Source organism: Fusarium falciforme, chromosome 5, assembly GCF_026873545.1.
Source record: "Fusarium falciforme chromosome 5, complete sequence".
Classification (NCBI taxonomy): domain Eukaryota; kingdom Fungi; phylum Ascomycota; class Sordariomycetes; order Hypocreales; family Nectriaceae; genus Fusarium; species Fusarium falciforme.
Genome location: NC_070548.1, coordinates 3,769,004 through 3,781,415, shown reverse-complemented (window position 1 = coordinate 3,781,415; position 12,412 = coordinate 3,769,004). Strand labels below are relative to the sequence as shown.

General features: G+C 48.8%; 4 protein-coding genes and 1 pseudogene across 5 annotated transcripts, besides 1 other annotated feature; 3 read left to right on the top strand and 2 right to left on the bottom strand.

Moving 5' to 3' along the window:
- Positions 1 to 1,777: 1,777 nt before the first annotated feature.
- NCS54_00740600 (NmrA domain-containing protein) lies at positions 1,778 to 2,704 on the top strand (the record flags this gene model as incomplete). The annotated part of the gene is made up of 1 exon (XM_053152835.1): positions 1,778 to 2,704. The coding sequence occupies one exon, from the start codon at positions 1,778 to 1,780 to the stop codon at positions 2,702 to 2,704; it is 927 nt and encodes a 308-aa protein (XP_053008810.1).
- Positions 2,705 to 5,366: 2,662 nt separating this feature from the next.
- NCS54_00740500 (Hypothetical protein) lies at positions 5,367 to 6,914 on the top strand (the record flags this gene model as incomplete). The annotated part of the gene is made up of 1 exon (XM_053152834.1): positions 5,367 to 6,914. One exon carries the CDS (start codon positions 5,367 to 5,369, stop codon positions 6,912 to 6,914), a length of 1,548 nt encoding a protein of 515 aa, XP_053008809.1.
- Positions 6,915 to 7,001: 87 nt separating this feature from the next.
- NCS54_00740400 (Hypothetical protein) lies at positions 7,002 to 7,820 on the bottom strand (the record flags this gene model as incomplete). The annotated part of the gene is made up of 2 exons (XM_053152833.1): positions 7,002 to 7,509; positions 7,561 to 7,820. 2 exons carry the CDS (start codon positions 7,818 to 7,820, stop codon positions 7,002 to 7,004), a joined length of 768 nt encoding a protein of 255 aa, XP_053008808.1.
- A 512-nt stretch (positions 7,821 to 8,332) lies between these two features.
- Positions 8,333 to 9,148, bottom strand: NCS54_00740300 (Hypothetical protein; the record flags this gene model as incomplete). The annotated part of the gene is made up of 2 exons (XM_053152832.1): positions 8,333 to 8,429; positions 8,481 to 9,148. The coding sequence occupies 2 exons, from the start codon at positions 9,146 to 9,148 to the stop codon at positions 8,333 to 8,335; spliced, it is 765 nt and encodes a 254-aa protein (XP_053008807.1).
- A 1,425-nt stretch (positions 9,149 to 10,573) lies between these two features.
- On the top strand, positions 10,574 to 11,461 carry NCS54_00740200 (annotated as a pseudogene). Its single transcript has 4 exons — positions 10,574 to 10,655; positions 10,702 to 10,734; positions 10,785 to 11,246; positions 11,295 to 11,461.
- Positions 10,574 to 11,461: a sequence feature.
- Positions 11,462 to 12,412: the final 951 nt, after the last annotated feature.

The window sequence follows — 12,412 nt, the reverse complement described above, 5'->3', positions numbered from 1 at the left end:
ATTATTGCCTCTAAGGCTGCGGGGGTGAGACGATATCTGTTTTGTTTCTTAGCCACTGTTGCTCTATAAGATAGCTCTTGTGCTTCGAGAGATGGTAAGATTTGTATTACGAAAGGTATGAAGATAGTCGTTGAGGCTAGCTTCCCCGTAGAAAGAGGACGTGCTCAAACATATTCAGAAAATATAATTGCCCCATACCGCTGTGGATATTGGCTGGTGGTATTAAGTTAACCTGCTATGTTTCCTTTCTGGTCGGATCTACTACGCGGTTGTAAGTGCTGTAGTTAGTATCATCGAAGTGGGCAATTAGCCCCTTGCTCTGACTGACCTGCAGGATGTTAGGACTTGTGTTGCTCGGATTCTCAATGATAAGCGCACTCTCTATCATCTCGTTCTAGCTTACAACAAAGAACTCACATTCTACTACATGGTAGATACTCTGGAAAAGCTCAGTGGGGAACGAATCAAAAGGCACAATGGTATCAAGTATCTAAGCAGCAGAATGACTAAAAAAGAAAGGCCACTATGTTAGCATTGGGATATAATGCTATGATATATCAATCTCATGTTCTTTGTTAGAGTTGAAGCCCGGCCTTTAATGGGACAGCTGAGTCGATAAATATTATCGAATATCACCACAGCCCAATTCCCCATCACATATTTACTCAGTCCAAGGTCTCTCAACAGCCTCTACAGGAGTCCTTCTACGCTTAGGGCCAAGCCACCGAGCCTGGACTCCCTTGATTTCGTAACGCTATCTCAATATGCATACTGAACTCTTGCACCATTGATGGAGATTACACGGTTGAACATGCCCCATATCCTAGAAACATCATCATAGCGGAGGAACTTTTGCAGCGTTTGTACAAGAAGCCCTTGGTGGTAAGGTCAAAGGGTGAACCGACATCTCCATCACCTGGCTGGTAAACAGCCCAAGCCAACTGAGTTAGAAGCATAGAGCCACGGGGCCAAGGCTCGTTTTGACGCTGTGTTAAATGTGCATTGACTAGCTCTTTGATCAATTCATTGAATTTTATTCCATTGTGGCGATCTATATGAGCAGCTTTTTCTAAATACGGGACTGGCTGGGAGCTGAGTTGTCCTGCAAGTGTCGGATGGTGGGAGGTGGCCACCGGAGCGAAGTGTCCAATACCGACATCTTCCTTTGTTTTCTTTCTCCTCGTCTGCCTGCTTATGACGCTGGGAATATGTACGTCCAGAGATACGATCAGCTCAGGCTCACAGCTCTATTGAGGAGGAATTGGATGATTCATGAATTCATCAATATCCCAATCATTTATCATTCATAGAAGCCGTCAAGGTTGAGCAAGCCCACCAACACATGTCTGAATTAAGGCATATGTGGCTGTGGTGCGAGAAGAGGCACCGTTTGAGAAGCTATTCCAATATTAAGTACGATATTACGTGTGCAGCCATCCCTCGAGAAGTACCAAGTGGGCCTCTGCGTTTAAGATACGTCAACATCAACGTCTTGGGCGACATCTCCCTTCCTCCACCGTTTCTACACCGACGTCGGTCGATACACTCCCTGTTAGCCAAAAGCTGCGGTCGACGGGCGGAGTTGACGGGCGGAGTTTACGGGCGGAGCGAAGAGGCGGAGTTTTGCTCCTTGACGTGGAGACAATAACACTATAACTCAAATCTCCGCGGAGTATTTAATCATACTACACACGTCTTTCTTCTTGAGCCTTTTTGATGGTAGACATAAGCTTTCCAATCCTTTCAGTCTCGCACGCAACATTTCTCACCACACAAGATGCTAGTTCTCATCGCCGGTATTACAGGCAGCCTTGGGCAGCGGCTAGCCTCGAATGCCCTCTCGCGAGGTTTATCTGTTCGAGGACTTGGTCGAGATGCCACGAAACTTCAGCCGAGCATATCCAAGGAGCTTGAGTCGTTTGTCACCAGCACCAGCTGCGACGACCTCGATGCACTTGACCAAGCCGTCCAGGGGGTCGACGGGATCATTTGCTGCTACGCACCCAACCCGATTCTTAACCTCGATGGCGCCCTGCTACTTCTTCGCGCTGCTGAGAAGGCTGGAGTAAAGGTTTTTGTTGCCCCGTCGTGGAACAACGACTGGACCAAGATCAACTTCGGAGACTTTACCCACTACGACACACACATCGCCTTTGAGCAGCACGCTGCGGTGACGAGCTCCATCCGCCCCGTCTACCTGTTCACAGGTGTCTTTTCCGATCTTCTCCTGACCAATTATGGCCCCGGGTCATTCACCCTGGACGACCAAGGCAAGGCCACACTTCAATATTGGGCAGATGGGAACACTCGCAAGACATCGTGGTCATCCCAAGATGATGCCGCCGCCTGGACGATCGAGATTTTCCTCAACGGAGAGGGCGTCCAGGAGGGCAAGGGCGGGTTCTTCCGGTTTCGCTCTGGAGAGGTTAGCATGGAAGAGCTTGCGGAAGCATATAGCCGCGTCTCTGGCCGTGAAATCGAGGTCAAGAGCGTGGGAAGCTTGGAGGACCTTGAGAGGGACTTGGCCCGTCTCCGTCTTGAACATGGGAGAGCCAAACACTGGGAATATTCAAAGCAAGCTGTCGCGCTTCTTGATCTCAAAGGGAGCTGGAAACTTGATGCGGATGAATTGGCCGTTTTGGACCATATTAAGAAGCCAAGAACCTTGGAGGAGTGTCTAAAGGAGCATCTGAAGTTGACATGATAGTATTTTATTCTGTAGGGCGACCAAAGGAGGACTTCTGGCAAAACCACCCCAAGTAGAGACTCTGAAGTTGATTTGGTGTAAAATTCTATATGCATACCCACTGCACTTGTATATCCTCTCGGGCCTCTAGAGTTAAAAGAATTGTGATAACTCATCTATGAATCCTTGTGGGTTTCCCCCATAAGAGGTTCCAAGCTTCTTGGCTCTTTAGCCTGCTTTAGTGGTGCCTTCTGGCGAGCGCGCACTTCATGCGGAGTGAGTACATCTAGCCATTCAGTGACGCCTTGGCTTCTGCTATTTCATCTGTGTAGTCGCTTCGGAATTGGACTTGAGCTAATACCAGGACTGGAAAGCTGTGCACCCCGAGATCCCGAGCGTCTACCCAGCCAGACACGCTCCACCGCTGAACTCTTGGCTCAGATGGCCCTAGTGATCGAGTTTACTGATGAAGAGTTGAAGGAGATAAGTCGGATTATTGACACGATTAAGCCACATGGAAATAGATGCAGTGCGCGGGATGAGGCTATTGTTGGACATTAGAAGAGTAGCCGGCCGCCCGGCCGTACTCCTGCATCCCGTCTGCCTGGAGCTTTTTATTAACTCCCCTAGAGACGGATGAGGATGGAAGGTGCAGGGCAACTTTCTACTTAGGGGCATGGTGAGGGTAGATGCTCATCGCAGGCAGGATCTCGGTAGAGAAAGTGAGCGGACATTATAAAGACCATCACCCTAGCTCCTCCTTGACAAGATGGTCGTTATGAATATCCCTCTAGGTACGGTTTGGAGTGGGATGTTATGAAGAACGGTCAGCCGTGGTAGATCTACATTATTGAATCTGCCGTACTCCAACTTGGGTTCCTCAAAGGCTTACTTATAACTAATTCCGCATCATACCCAGTGTAGAGCCCCCAATGCCCCCCCCCTTATTCTTAATATTGTCTCCAAAGAGATTCATGGGCCACGGTAGCAAAGAACATAGGTTCATATAGAACGGCATTAAACTAGATGTCGCTAAATACCATTAGCTAATTAGAAAGACAATGACTTTGTCTTGCTAATACCGAGTGGACATGAAAAAGGGCAAGACACAACGCACCGTGTGCCGTGTCTGAGCCATTGCCCTGCCTAAGCATACATTGCGTGGATAAACGTGACGCAGCAAGTCAAGCCGCGAGATATCTTAGCAGCGGAGTCGCGAGGCCCTCCATGGGAAGGATAATAGCCGATTATACAGAGCTGAGTTGCGAAAGCAAGCCTGAAGCTTACGTAAGTATAGGTATTATAGTATAGGGGAGAATAAATGGAATTAAAAATATATAACAAATATTAGCATCTGACTAGTACGCTTGGATGCTTAAATATATGGATTTAAGTATATAATAAAAATTAAGGTGTTTCCTTTTGTACTTTTTTTAAGAGAAAATTAATAAAATTTTACTGTTCAGCTAGGATGTTAATAAATATTGCCCTAGCCACTGTGGGAGAGCCGCATCACGGGCATGCCTCGGCTCCTCCACCGATCGCCTCGTAGCTTCTGATGGATTGAGGATCTTTCCCCCACAAGGCAAAGAGAGCCTTGAATAAAAATTAATTAAGCCTCTCATCATTCAAAGAGGGATTTAAGACGAGTCATGGTGGGCTGTTTCATTAAACAAATACGAAGATACGAATAAAGGTGATGGTACCTGTGTGCGAGCTGCGCCACCAACAGGTGTTTGTGAATGAGAAAGGAGAATGGGCTGATAATTCTCAACTGGTCGAGTTGTTGGTTAGAAGAAAAAGTCGTTGATGTAAAACAATTGCGGCTGCAACAATGTGCATATTCCCCAGCTTTGTTACTGTCAAACAAGGAAGATGGCTGCAAACACCAGAACCATCAAAAATCTTGGCATCGTTCCCCTTGCAGTTGTTACCTCTGCGGCCCGTTTCACCAGCCTCAAACCGTCAGAGCGCATCACTCCTTTATAATCCTACACGCTACACGAGGAGCCAACGTGCATATTTCTTACGGGTAAGCGGCATTTTTAGTTCCATGTCGCAAAAGAAGCCATTAACGCAGAGTTGCGTCATCTGAGTCATCAAACAGCTCGTTATACGAGCGAGCGAACAGCAGTCGAGGGCAGCTGGAACGACGGCAAGTGCATCAATCGGAAAGTGGAAAACTCGACCGACATGAGACGCGACGGCATGAAACATTCGTCTAGAGATTGTGCCATTTGACGTGTTGGGGGTTTATCAAGGGTCCCGGGTCGTGATGTGGGTGGGAGATCCCGGCTCCGGGGCTTGCGTAATGTAATACGAAAGGAGGGACACGGACCCCAAACCTTGGACAAGAGGATTTTACTAAGAACAACAAGAAACAAAGAACAATTGTCCTCCTTCTTCTTTGTCAAAATTCTGGAAAAATGAGCGTCGTCGTTAATGGCGGCTGTTGAGCTACAGAGACATTGACTCAGACCGTCGTTCGTTTTCTCAAGCACAGCCATCTTTTACGCATTCCCTTTGAAATATTTCTTTCAAGGTCGCCAAGACCCTTGGTGCCATCTTTGGATCGCCTCTAGGCGCACGAGCGACCTTGTCTATAATGGGACCTCCAACGACAACAGCGACTCATTCTGAAGCATAACACATTCATTCTTTCCGATTTTCTCATCTTATCATGTTTCCACCACTCGAAGAAAGCAAGAGTGCCGCATGGGCTAATGTCCTGGCCTCTCGACGACATCTCGTCAAAATAACCGCCCTCCTCATCGCCACCATTTTTGCCCTATCGCTCTGGGTATTCTCATCAGATTTATCATACACATATCAAAGAATAACAGCCCCGAAATTCAAGCCCGAAACGTCTAGCTCCAGCAATGCGTCAACAAGCACCTATGACGCAGAATCGCCACAATTCACCGGTCCTACCTCTCAAGTAGCCGACTTTTGGAGTCGATTGTCCAACGAACTTTACAAGGCTCAGCCGAAGGGTGATCAGATCGTCTCACCAAGGCCCCTTGATCCGGAGCAATTCAGCCCCTATGGCTCCAAGGCTCAAATCGACATTGATGTCCTCGAGTTGCCTACCGAACAGTTCGAGTCACTAAAGCAGACTCACCACGATTACGTTCAAAGTCTTCGATATCTCGCCCCCGATTTACCGTTTGTCCGCGACACTCGTGGTGTGGTGATCACCGCAAGTGGCGCCAACTTTGGTATCGCAGCCACGGCTGTGCTGATGCTGCGCCATGTCGGCTCCAAGCTCCCTGTACAGCTCTTTCTAGACTCGGCCAGCGAGTACGAGCGCAAGCTGTGCAACACTTCACTTGCCTCGTTAGATGTACAATGCCTCAACATGGACGACTTCTTACACGTGCCAAAGTCTGCCAACTACACCACGCCGCATTTCGAAAAGTTCGAGTTCAAGGCCTTTGCATTGATCTTCTCCAGCTTCCAGAATATCCTGTTCCTGGACTCCGACGCCTTTCCTATCCGAAAACCCGATTATCTCTTCGACGTGGAACCTTACAAGAGCCATGGTCTAGTAACATGGCCAGACTTTTGGCTACCTACGATATCGCCTCTCTTTTATGAGATTGCAGAGGCACAGATGCCCAACAGGACTATGAAGTCACGAGCCTCCGAGTCTGGAATAATGCTGTACGACAAGGCTCGACACGCCGACAGCCTGTTGCTAGCGGCCTACTACAACTTTTACGGAAAGTACTACTACCAACTTCACTCACAGGGCGCATGGGGATCCGGCGACAAGGAGACGTTCACTCAGGGCGCCGTGGTGCTTGGGAATCCTTTCTGGCAGGTCAAGCAAAACGCGATGATGCTCACCCCAGGAGAAATCCACTACGGAAGCGGCATATGGCAGGCAGATCCCGAGATCGACTGGAAGAGCAACCAGAAGAAATCCGGAAAACGGGAAATACCCATCACAACAACCATGTTCGCCCACCTGAACAGAGTCAAGTTTGACACGAGACGACTCAACAGCTTACTGGACGAGTTGACATCCGAAACGAAGGAGGGAGAGAAGGAGGAGTGGTCAAGGATATGGGGTCCAGACTACAATTCGGTAGTGAAAAAGGCGGGTTATGACCTGGAAAAGGTCATTTGGGAGGAGGCCATCAAGGCCACTTGTGAACATTCTCTTTTGGATGAGTGTGAGAGGATTCGGAACTATTACGATACGGTGTTTGGGCAAGATGCCTGATTTGAACCTGGAAATACCCATGGCTATATAAAGCCAGCAATGTTGTTACTATGTTACATGTATTATATCCACTGTCAATGAAAACATTTATGACAGTCCCGCCAGCCTCAGGAAGGCTGGGTTCTTTAGAACCCTCATGCCGCCCTTTAGTGTCGTGATATCACTGCCTCCCTCGTCCAATTGCTTATCGAATCTTCCCATCGCCATCTCAACCAAGAACTTGCCAAGCGGCTCAGTCGGAGCGTCAAGCGATGGAAAGGCCATTCGAACAGGAGGACCTAGAACAGCTCTGGCACTGGTATGGAAGAAGCCTTGATCGGGGACGTATGGCTTTATGGCGGCATGGTCTCTTTCACTGACGACACCTGGTCCAACGGCCTCTGTTATGAGACGAGGGTAGGTACTGCGCATCTCGGAGAGCAAAAGCTCAGTTTCGCCCTTGACGCGGGCGTATCGGTTCGTGAATGGTCCGGGGTTCTGTGTTGAGCTTTGTCCAGAGACAAAGATGAAGCGGAAAGGTTCGTCGTTGGGAGCAAGGTCGGCGAAAGCTTTGGCGCCAGCCAAGGGGTAGTCTTTTGTGATCTTAATGTATTCACTATGAAACTGTCGTTAAACATCACCCAAGAGCATAAAAGAGAGAGCTTACTCCTTGGAGACCTTGGTTTGGCTGACTCCAAGAGCCCACACAGCACCGTTAGCACCTTGCAATTGGCTCAGCACGTTGCGCCCGTAGTGTAAGAAGTCTGTATGAATGATGACGTTGACTCTCGGGTCTTGAGCATTTTCTGCCATGGCGACCGGTCTTCGGCTGAGGATTGAGATCTTGGTGATGTCCTTCATCTTGAGCAGAGCGTCGAGTACACCAGACCCGATCAGGCCGGTGGCTCCAGTGAGAATGAGATGCATGTTGGATGGGTTGGAACAGGACTGAAAGATGCATTGAACGTTATTGAAAACAGAGAAGTCGTATTTATATTTTCTAATTGAGAAATAAACTATCATTTGCCTACGTATCTTGTCCGTAGCTGGTCAAGTCGTGTCGCGCGTCCCTGTCAGCAGTTTTTGCCCGTTTCAGACATGGCGCGTCAGCAACAAGCAGGGCCAATATTACCGCGGTGCTAACGGGCTTCGACTCGCGGCCGCCTAAGCGGGTGCCTTCAAGTTCTTCCACAAGATTCCACAAGGAGTCAATTAGGAGCCCGCTGTCCGACGGTTAAAGGGGAACATTCTCAGGGTGTGTACCCTGTCTGTGCCGGAGCGGCCTATCACTATCACATGCCAAGTTGAGATGGTGCAGTTGAAATTGAAGGACATGTTCACTACGAGAGGGATCCTTAAATCTTCAAGAATTTTGCCATTTCAAAGTACTTCATCCCAGCCAGATTTCTTAGGAAAATGTCTCGCCCGAACCCAACACATCAATCAACCTTCTTCAACGGCTTCTCGGGCTCCTGACTCGGCTTCTCAACCCGATGGCTCACTAATCCGACGAATCTCAACGAGTCAATAACGGGGCTGTATCTGTTAGCAATAATTAATCTCGATAGATTCTTGCCATATACTCACTTGTCAAACTTGGATGCCCAGCGATCAAAGGCCAACAGCGAAAGCGTTGTGCCCATGTAGATGGCGATACCATGGGGATAGGTTCCTTCGTATATACCCATGAGAATACCGCCAATCAAGCCGAGCGAGTATGCTTGCCCGCTGGTATCTATACCGGCGAATTTGCTAGACCACTTGATGAGGAATCGCACCCAGACGAAGCTAACAAGCGTCTTGATGCTTGCCCGATGCCACTCCGTCGATTCCAAGTACACAGCAAGACCTGAAGCAAGTACACGCATAAAGGCCATGCTCTGGAACGACCCACGGCTCAACTCGAGAGTCAATCTGGGTACGAACCGCATCCTCTCTGTCATGACGAGACTTGTAATAGTTTGTATGACACAGAGGAAAAGGTCAAAGTTATTCGCTTTCGGATCGTGGCCGAGGTGCCACGACTTGACGTGGAAGAGGACGACTTCGATGATCGAGACGATAGCGTGGACAATAAGGAGGGAACGGTGATAGTGGTGTGCCTTTGCGTAGCCTTTGGACTTCATCATGCGAAGCATGTGAGGCATCCAGTAGGCAAAGATGCAAAAGGTGTAGATGTGATTGAGAGGGAACTCATTGTACTTGTTGAAAAGAGGCCACTCAGAGCCAGTGGAGGTGGTATTGGTGCTGTCCATTGTGTCTGGAAGTTGATTGCCTAGTCCAAGTTTATCACCAAGTCTTGGGCTCTCTCGCCCTTTTGTACTTGTTCAACATCTCGCAAAAAAGGATACAAGCGGCGCTTCTATTTGCACCAACAGTGATTTACGTCTGTCAGCTTACACACTACGCCTGTGATTGGTGGCGACAGCATATGGTGGCTTACCACCATGCGCTAGAGATCCCAGCAATAGCGCCAGATATACCTTGATTGGGTAATTCGCATCAACTCCCCAAGTTGGGTGCGTATTCAATGCTGTGCCATTCGGCCGACGTATCCGTTGAAACCTCTCCACGTCAACATCTTCTTCACCTGGGGCAGTGTTTGGGATAATTATGTCCTTTCTGAGCAAGGGAACCGTTGCCACGGAGCAAAGGAACCCGAGGTGGTCTGATCAAGGTTTCTTGCTATTGCTCCATGTCATCTCCAAGCATAGCACTGGCACGATGGACGGGCAGTCCTGGCGCAGTGAGGACAGCGCCAAGTTGGAGGTGCACGGTTTAGTGGGCACTGTCTTAGATCGCCGGGGCTATGGTCTGTGAACCGTTCGTCTGATGGCCCCCCTGTCGGGTCGATTGTTGGTTCCTCGCAACAGCTTACCCATTTCTGGCTTGGTCGTTGAAGGAGTCGCTTGTCAGATGGAGAAGGGCGCACTACCACGGATCCAAATGGAATGAAACCTCATAAAGGAGGTAAACGGCATCAAAATGGATAGTTCGCAATGCCAGACACCCGATTGCCTGATTGCATCTGAGGAGTCTGATGAGTGAGGAGTCTGGGGTGTGAGGTGGTGAAGACCAGCACTACTTCATGACTGAGCTGACGGCACAGCCATACAACCTCCACCTTAGCTCTTATTATCTTATACCATGAGCTAAACCTTCGAGGCACTAATATCTTTAACTGACTCAGTAAACCTTGATATCCTTTTTCCTTTGGGACCTGAGATCACCCGCCGCGGGCAGTGTACTGCTAGTCGACTTGGGCCTTACTGTATATCTTCTTCGCTCATCATTTCTGACATGCAATATGAGTCCAATGGAACCGATAGTCTTAACGGTCGCCTCGTTCTAGACATAAAACGTGCATTTTACATAGTGATACCAGAGCTCGATCCAAGAACTTGAGTTTCACAAAGATATTCGTAACACGTCCGTCAGTTATCTGATCTCCTCCACTAGATATAAGAAGCAGTTTGGTGCTAAAAGAAGACTCTCCCCTATTGTAATTGTTATGATGAACTCACATGACATCTTCCTCTTGTTCGAAAGAGCGGGGATCTATGTGCGGGGGTTGGAGGGGAATCTTAGCTCCTACAAGCCAGACGAGGGATAAACTTCACCGACTCTCTGGATACTGGCTCCTCCGGGGAAAGCCATTAGTTTGATAGGCCTTCCTAGTCTTATTCCGCTCTATTGTTTTGTTGACATGGGCGAAGGAGATGGGTCAGCCTTGGCAGACGGCCAAAAACCTGTCTTGTTCTTGTGAGCACCCGTCGGTTCATCTAACAGCCTATTCTAACAGTTATAGTGATATTGATAATTGCTTATACTCTCGAGGCAAGTTATTATCTCATACACAAGTCGTCCCCGCGTACTGACCCCCGTCCGTAGATCTTGGGGTACAAGACTTGTTACCAGCCCTGATGAACGCCTACTTTGAGAAACATCTCAGTCTCCCCAAGGACGAAGCCGCCCGACTCCAAAAAGAATACTCCCGGCAATACGGCCAAGCACTCCAAGGCCTGGTGCGTCATCACCAGATCGATCCTCTAGACTACAACGCCCAGGTCGACGACGCTCTTCCGCTGGAGGACTTGATCAAGCCAGACCCGCTACTACGACAGTTTCTCGAAAGCATCGATACCTCCAAGGTTAAACTGTGGCTTCTAACGAATGCATACATCAACCATGCCACGCGTGTTGTTCGGTTACTGGGGGTTGATGACCTCTTTGAAGGGCTGACTTATTGTGACTACGGGCGAGTCCCGCTAGTCTGTAAGCCACATGAAGACATGTTTCGAAAAGCCATGAAGGAAGCAGGTGTATCAGAGGTTGAGAATTGCTATTTCATCGGTGAGTACGGTTTGCAACTTGTGGGAGCGCCGCTGACCCGGTGTCCAGATGATTCGTATAGCAACTGTTCTGGAGCGCAAAAAGCTGGCTGGATAGCTATCCATTACTTAGAAAATGGCTTACCAGAGCCATCTGAACCTGCTGGGCAGTATTGTATTCGGAATTTGGAACAACTGAGAGATGTGTTGCCGCAGTTCTTCAAGGCGCTCAATTGAACCAGCCGGACAGTCGATAGGGGATATTAATAGAACAATTAGACCGCGGAAGCACATGGACAATGTCTGAAGCACTCTCCAGCAAGAATTTGTTATCAGTTATCACCCACTTCTTCGGTGAAGTGAGTCAATTCCCACTCCACTCTTGCCCATCACCACAAGTCACCTCGGCGTCTTGAGCACCCCTGCACAGTCTAACCAGAAGGAGCTGCCTCCATGGGGATGCAAAAACCTTGCGTTCCCTAAGTCCGACACGGTTCCTTCAGAAGCGACACGTGAGAGGGAGATAATTACTGCTCGGCGGTAGGGTGATGGTGTTTCGTTGAATGTACAGGCCGCCAATTCCTTTTCCGAGGCAAATTGCCGTGTGCAAAAGCCTTAAATGCTCGGCGGTATCGCTGGTATCGTCTTTTGCAAGGGCCTGGAACTTGTCAACATTATTATCCACAATAGCGGAATTGGACCGCGAAAGCCTCGATTGTAATTCCCAAGACACTCGAGTTCATGGCTGCCAGCTCTCCAGCCTCCTGGGAATCAAGCTGTGCCATTTGACCGGTTCAATGATAGACAGTATTCGGACATCGGGCACTTCCCAGTTTCATCTTGTCCAGCTTTTGCACTCAACACAACCTTCAAGTCAATCTGCATCTTGAAATGTCCCGAATCCTGACGAATCATCATTTAAAAGACCCTGGTCGATTCCATTCCCAGCACGTCATATGGATCCTTTACCCAAGACGCCTCGGCTTTTTCGCTTCGCCTTTGCCCCCGCCCTATCTCCGAAAAGAGAAGATAATCACCGTGGACGACTCTATTACAAATCCTTCCTCTCGTTCTTCGATGAACGCCGAGGACGAGATTTATACTTATTGGGCCCGGCCTGGAGCCAGGGAGAGGAGAATTTCGATACTCGAGTCAATTCGTTCAGTGGTCAACCTTTTGCGCTATTCT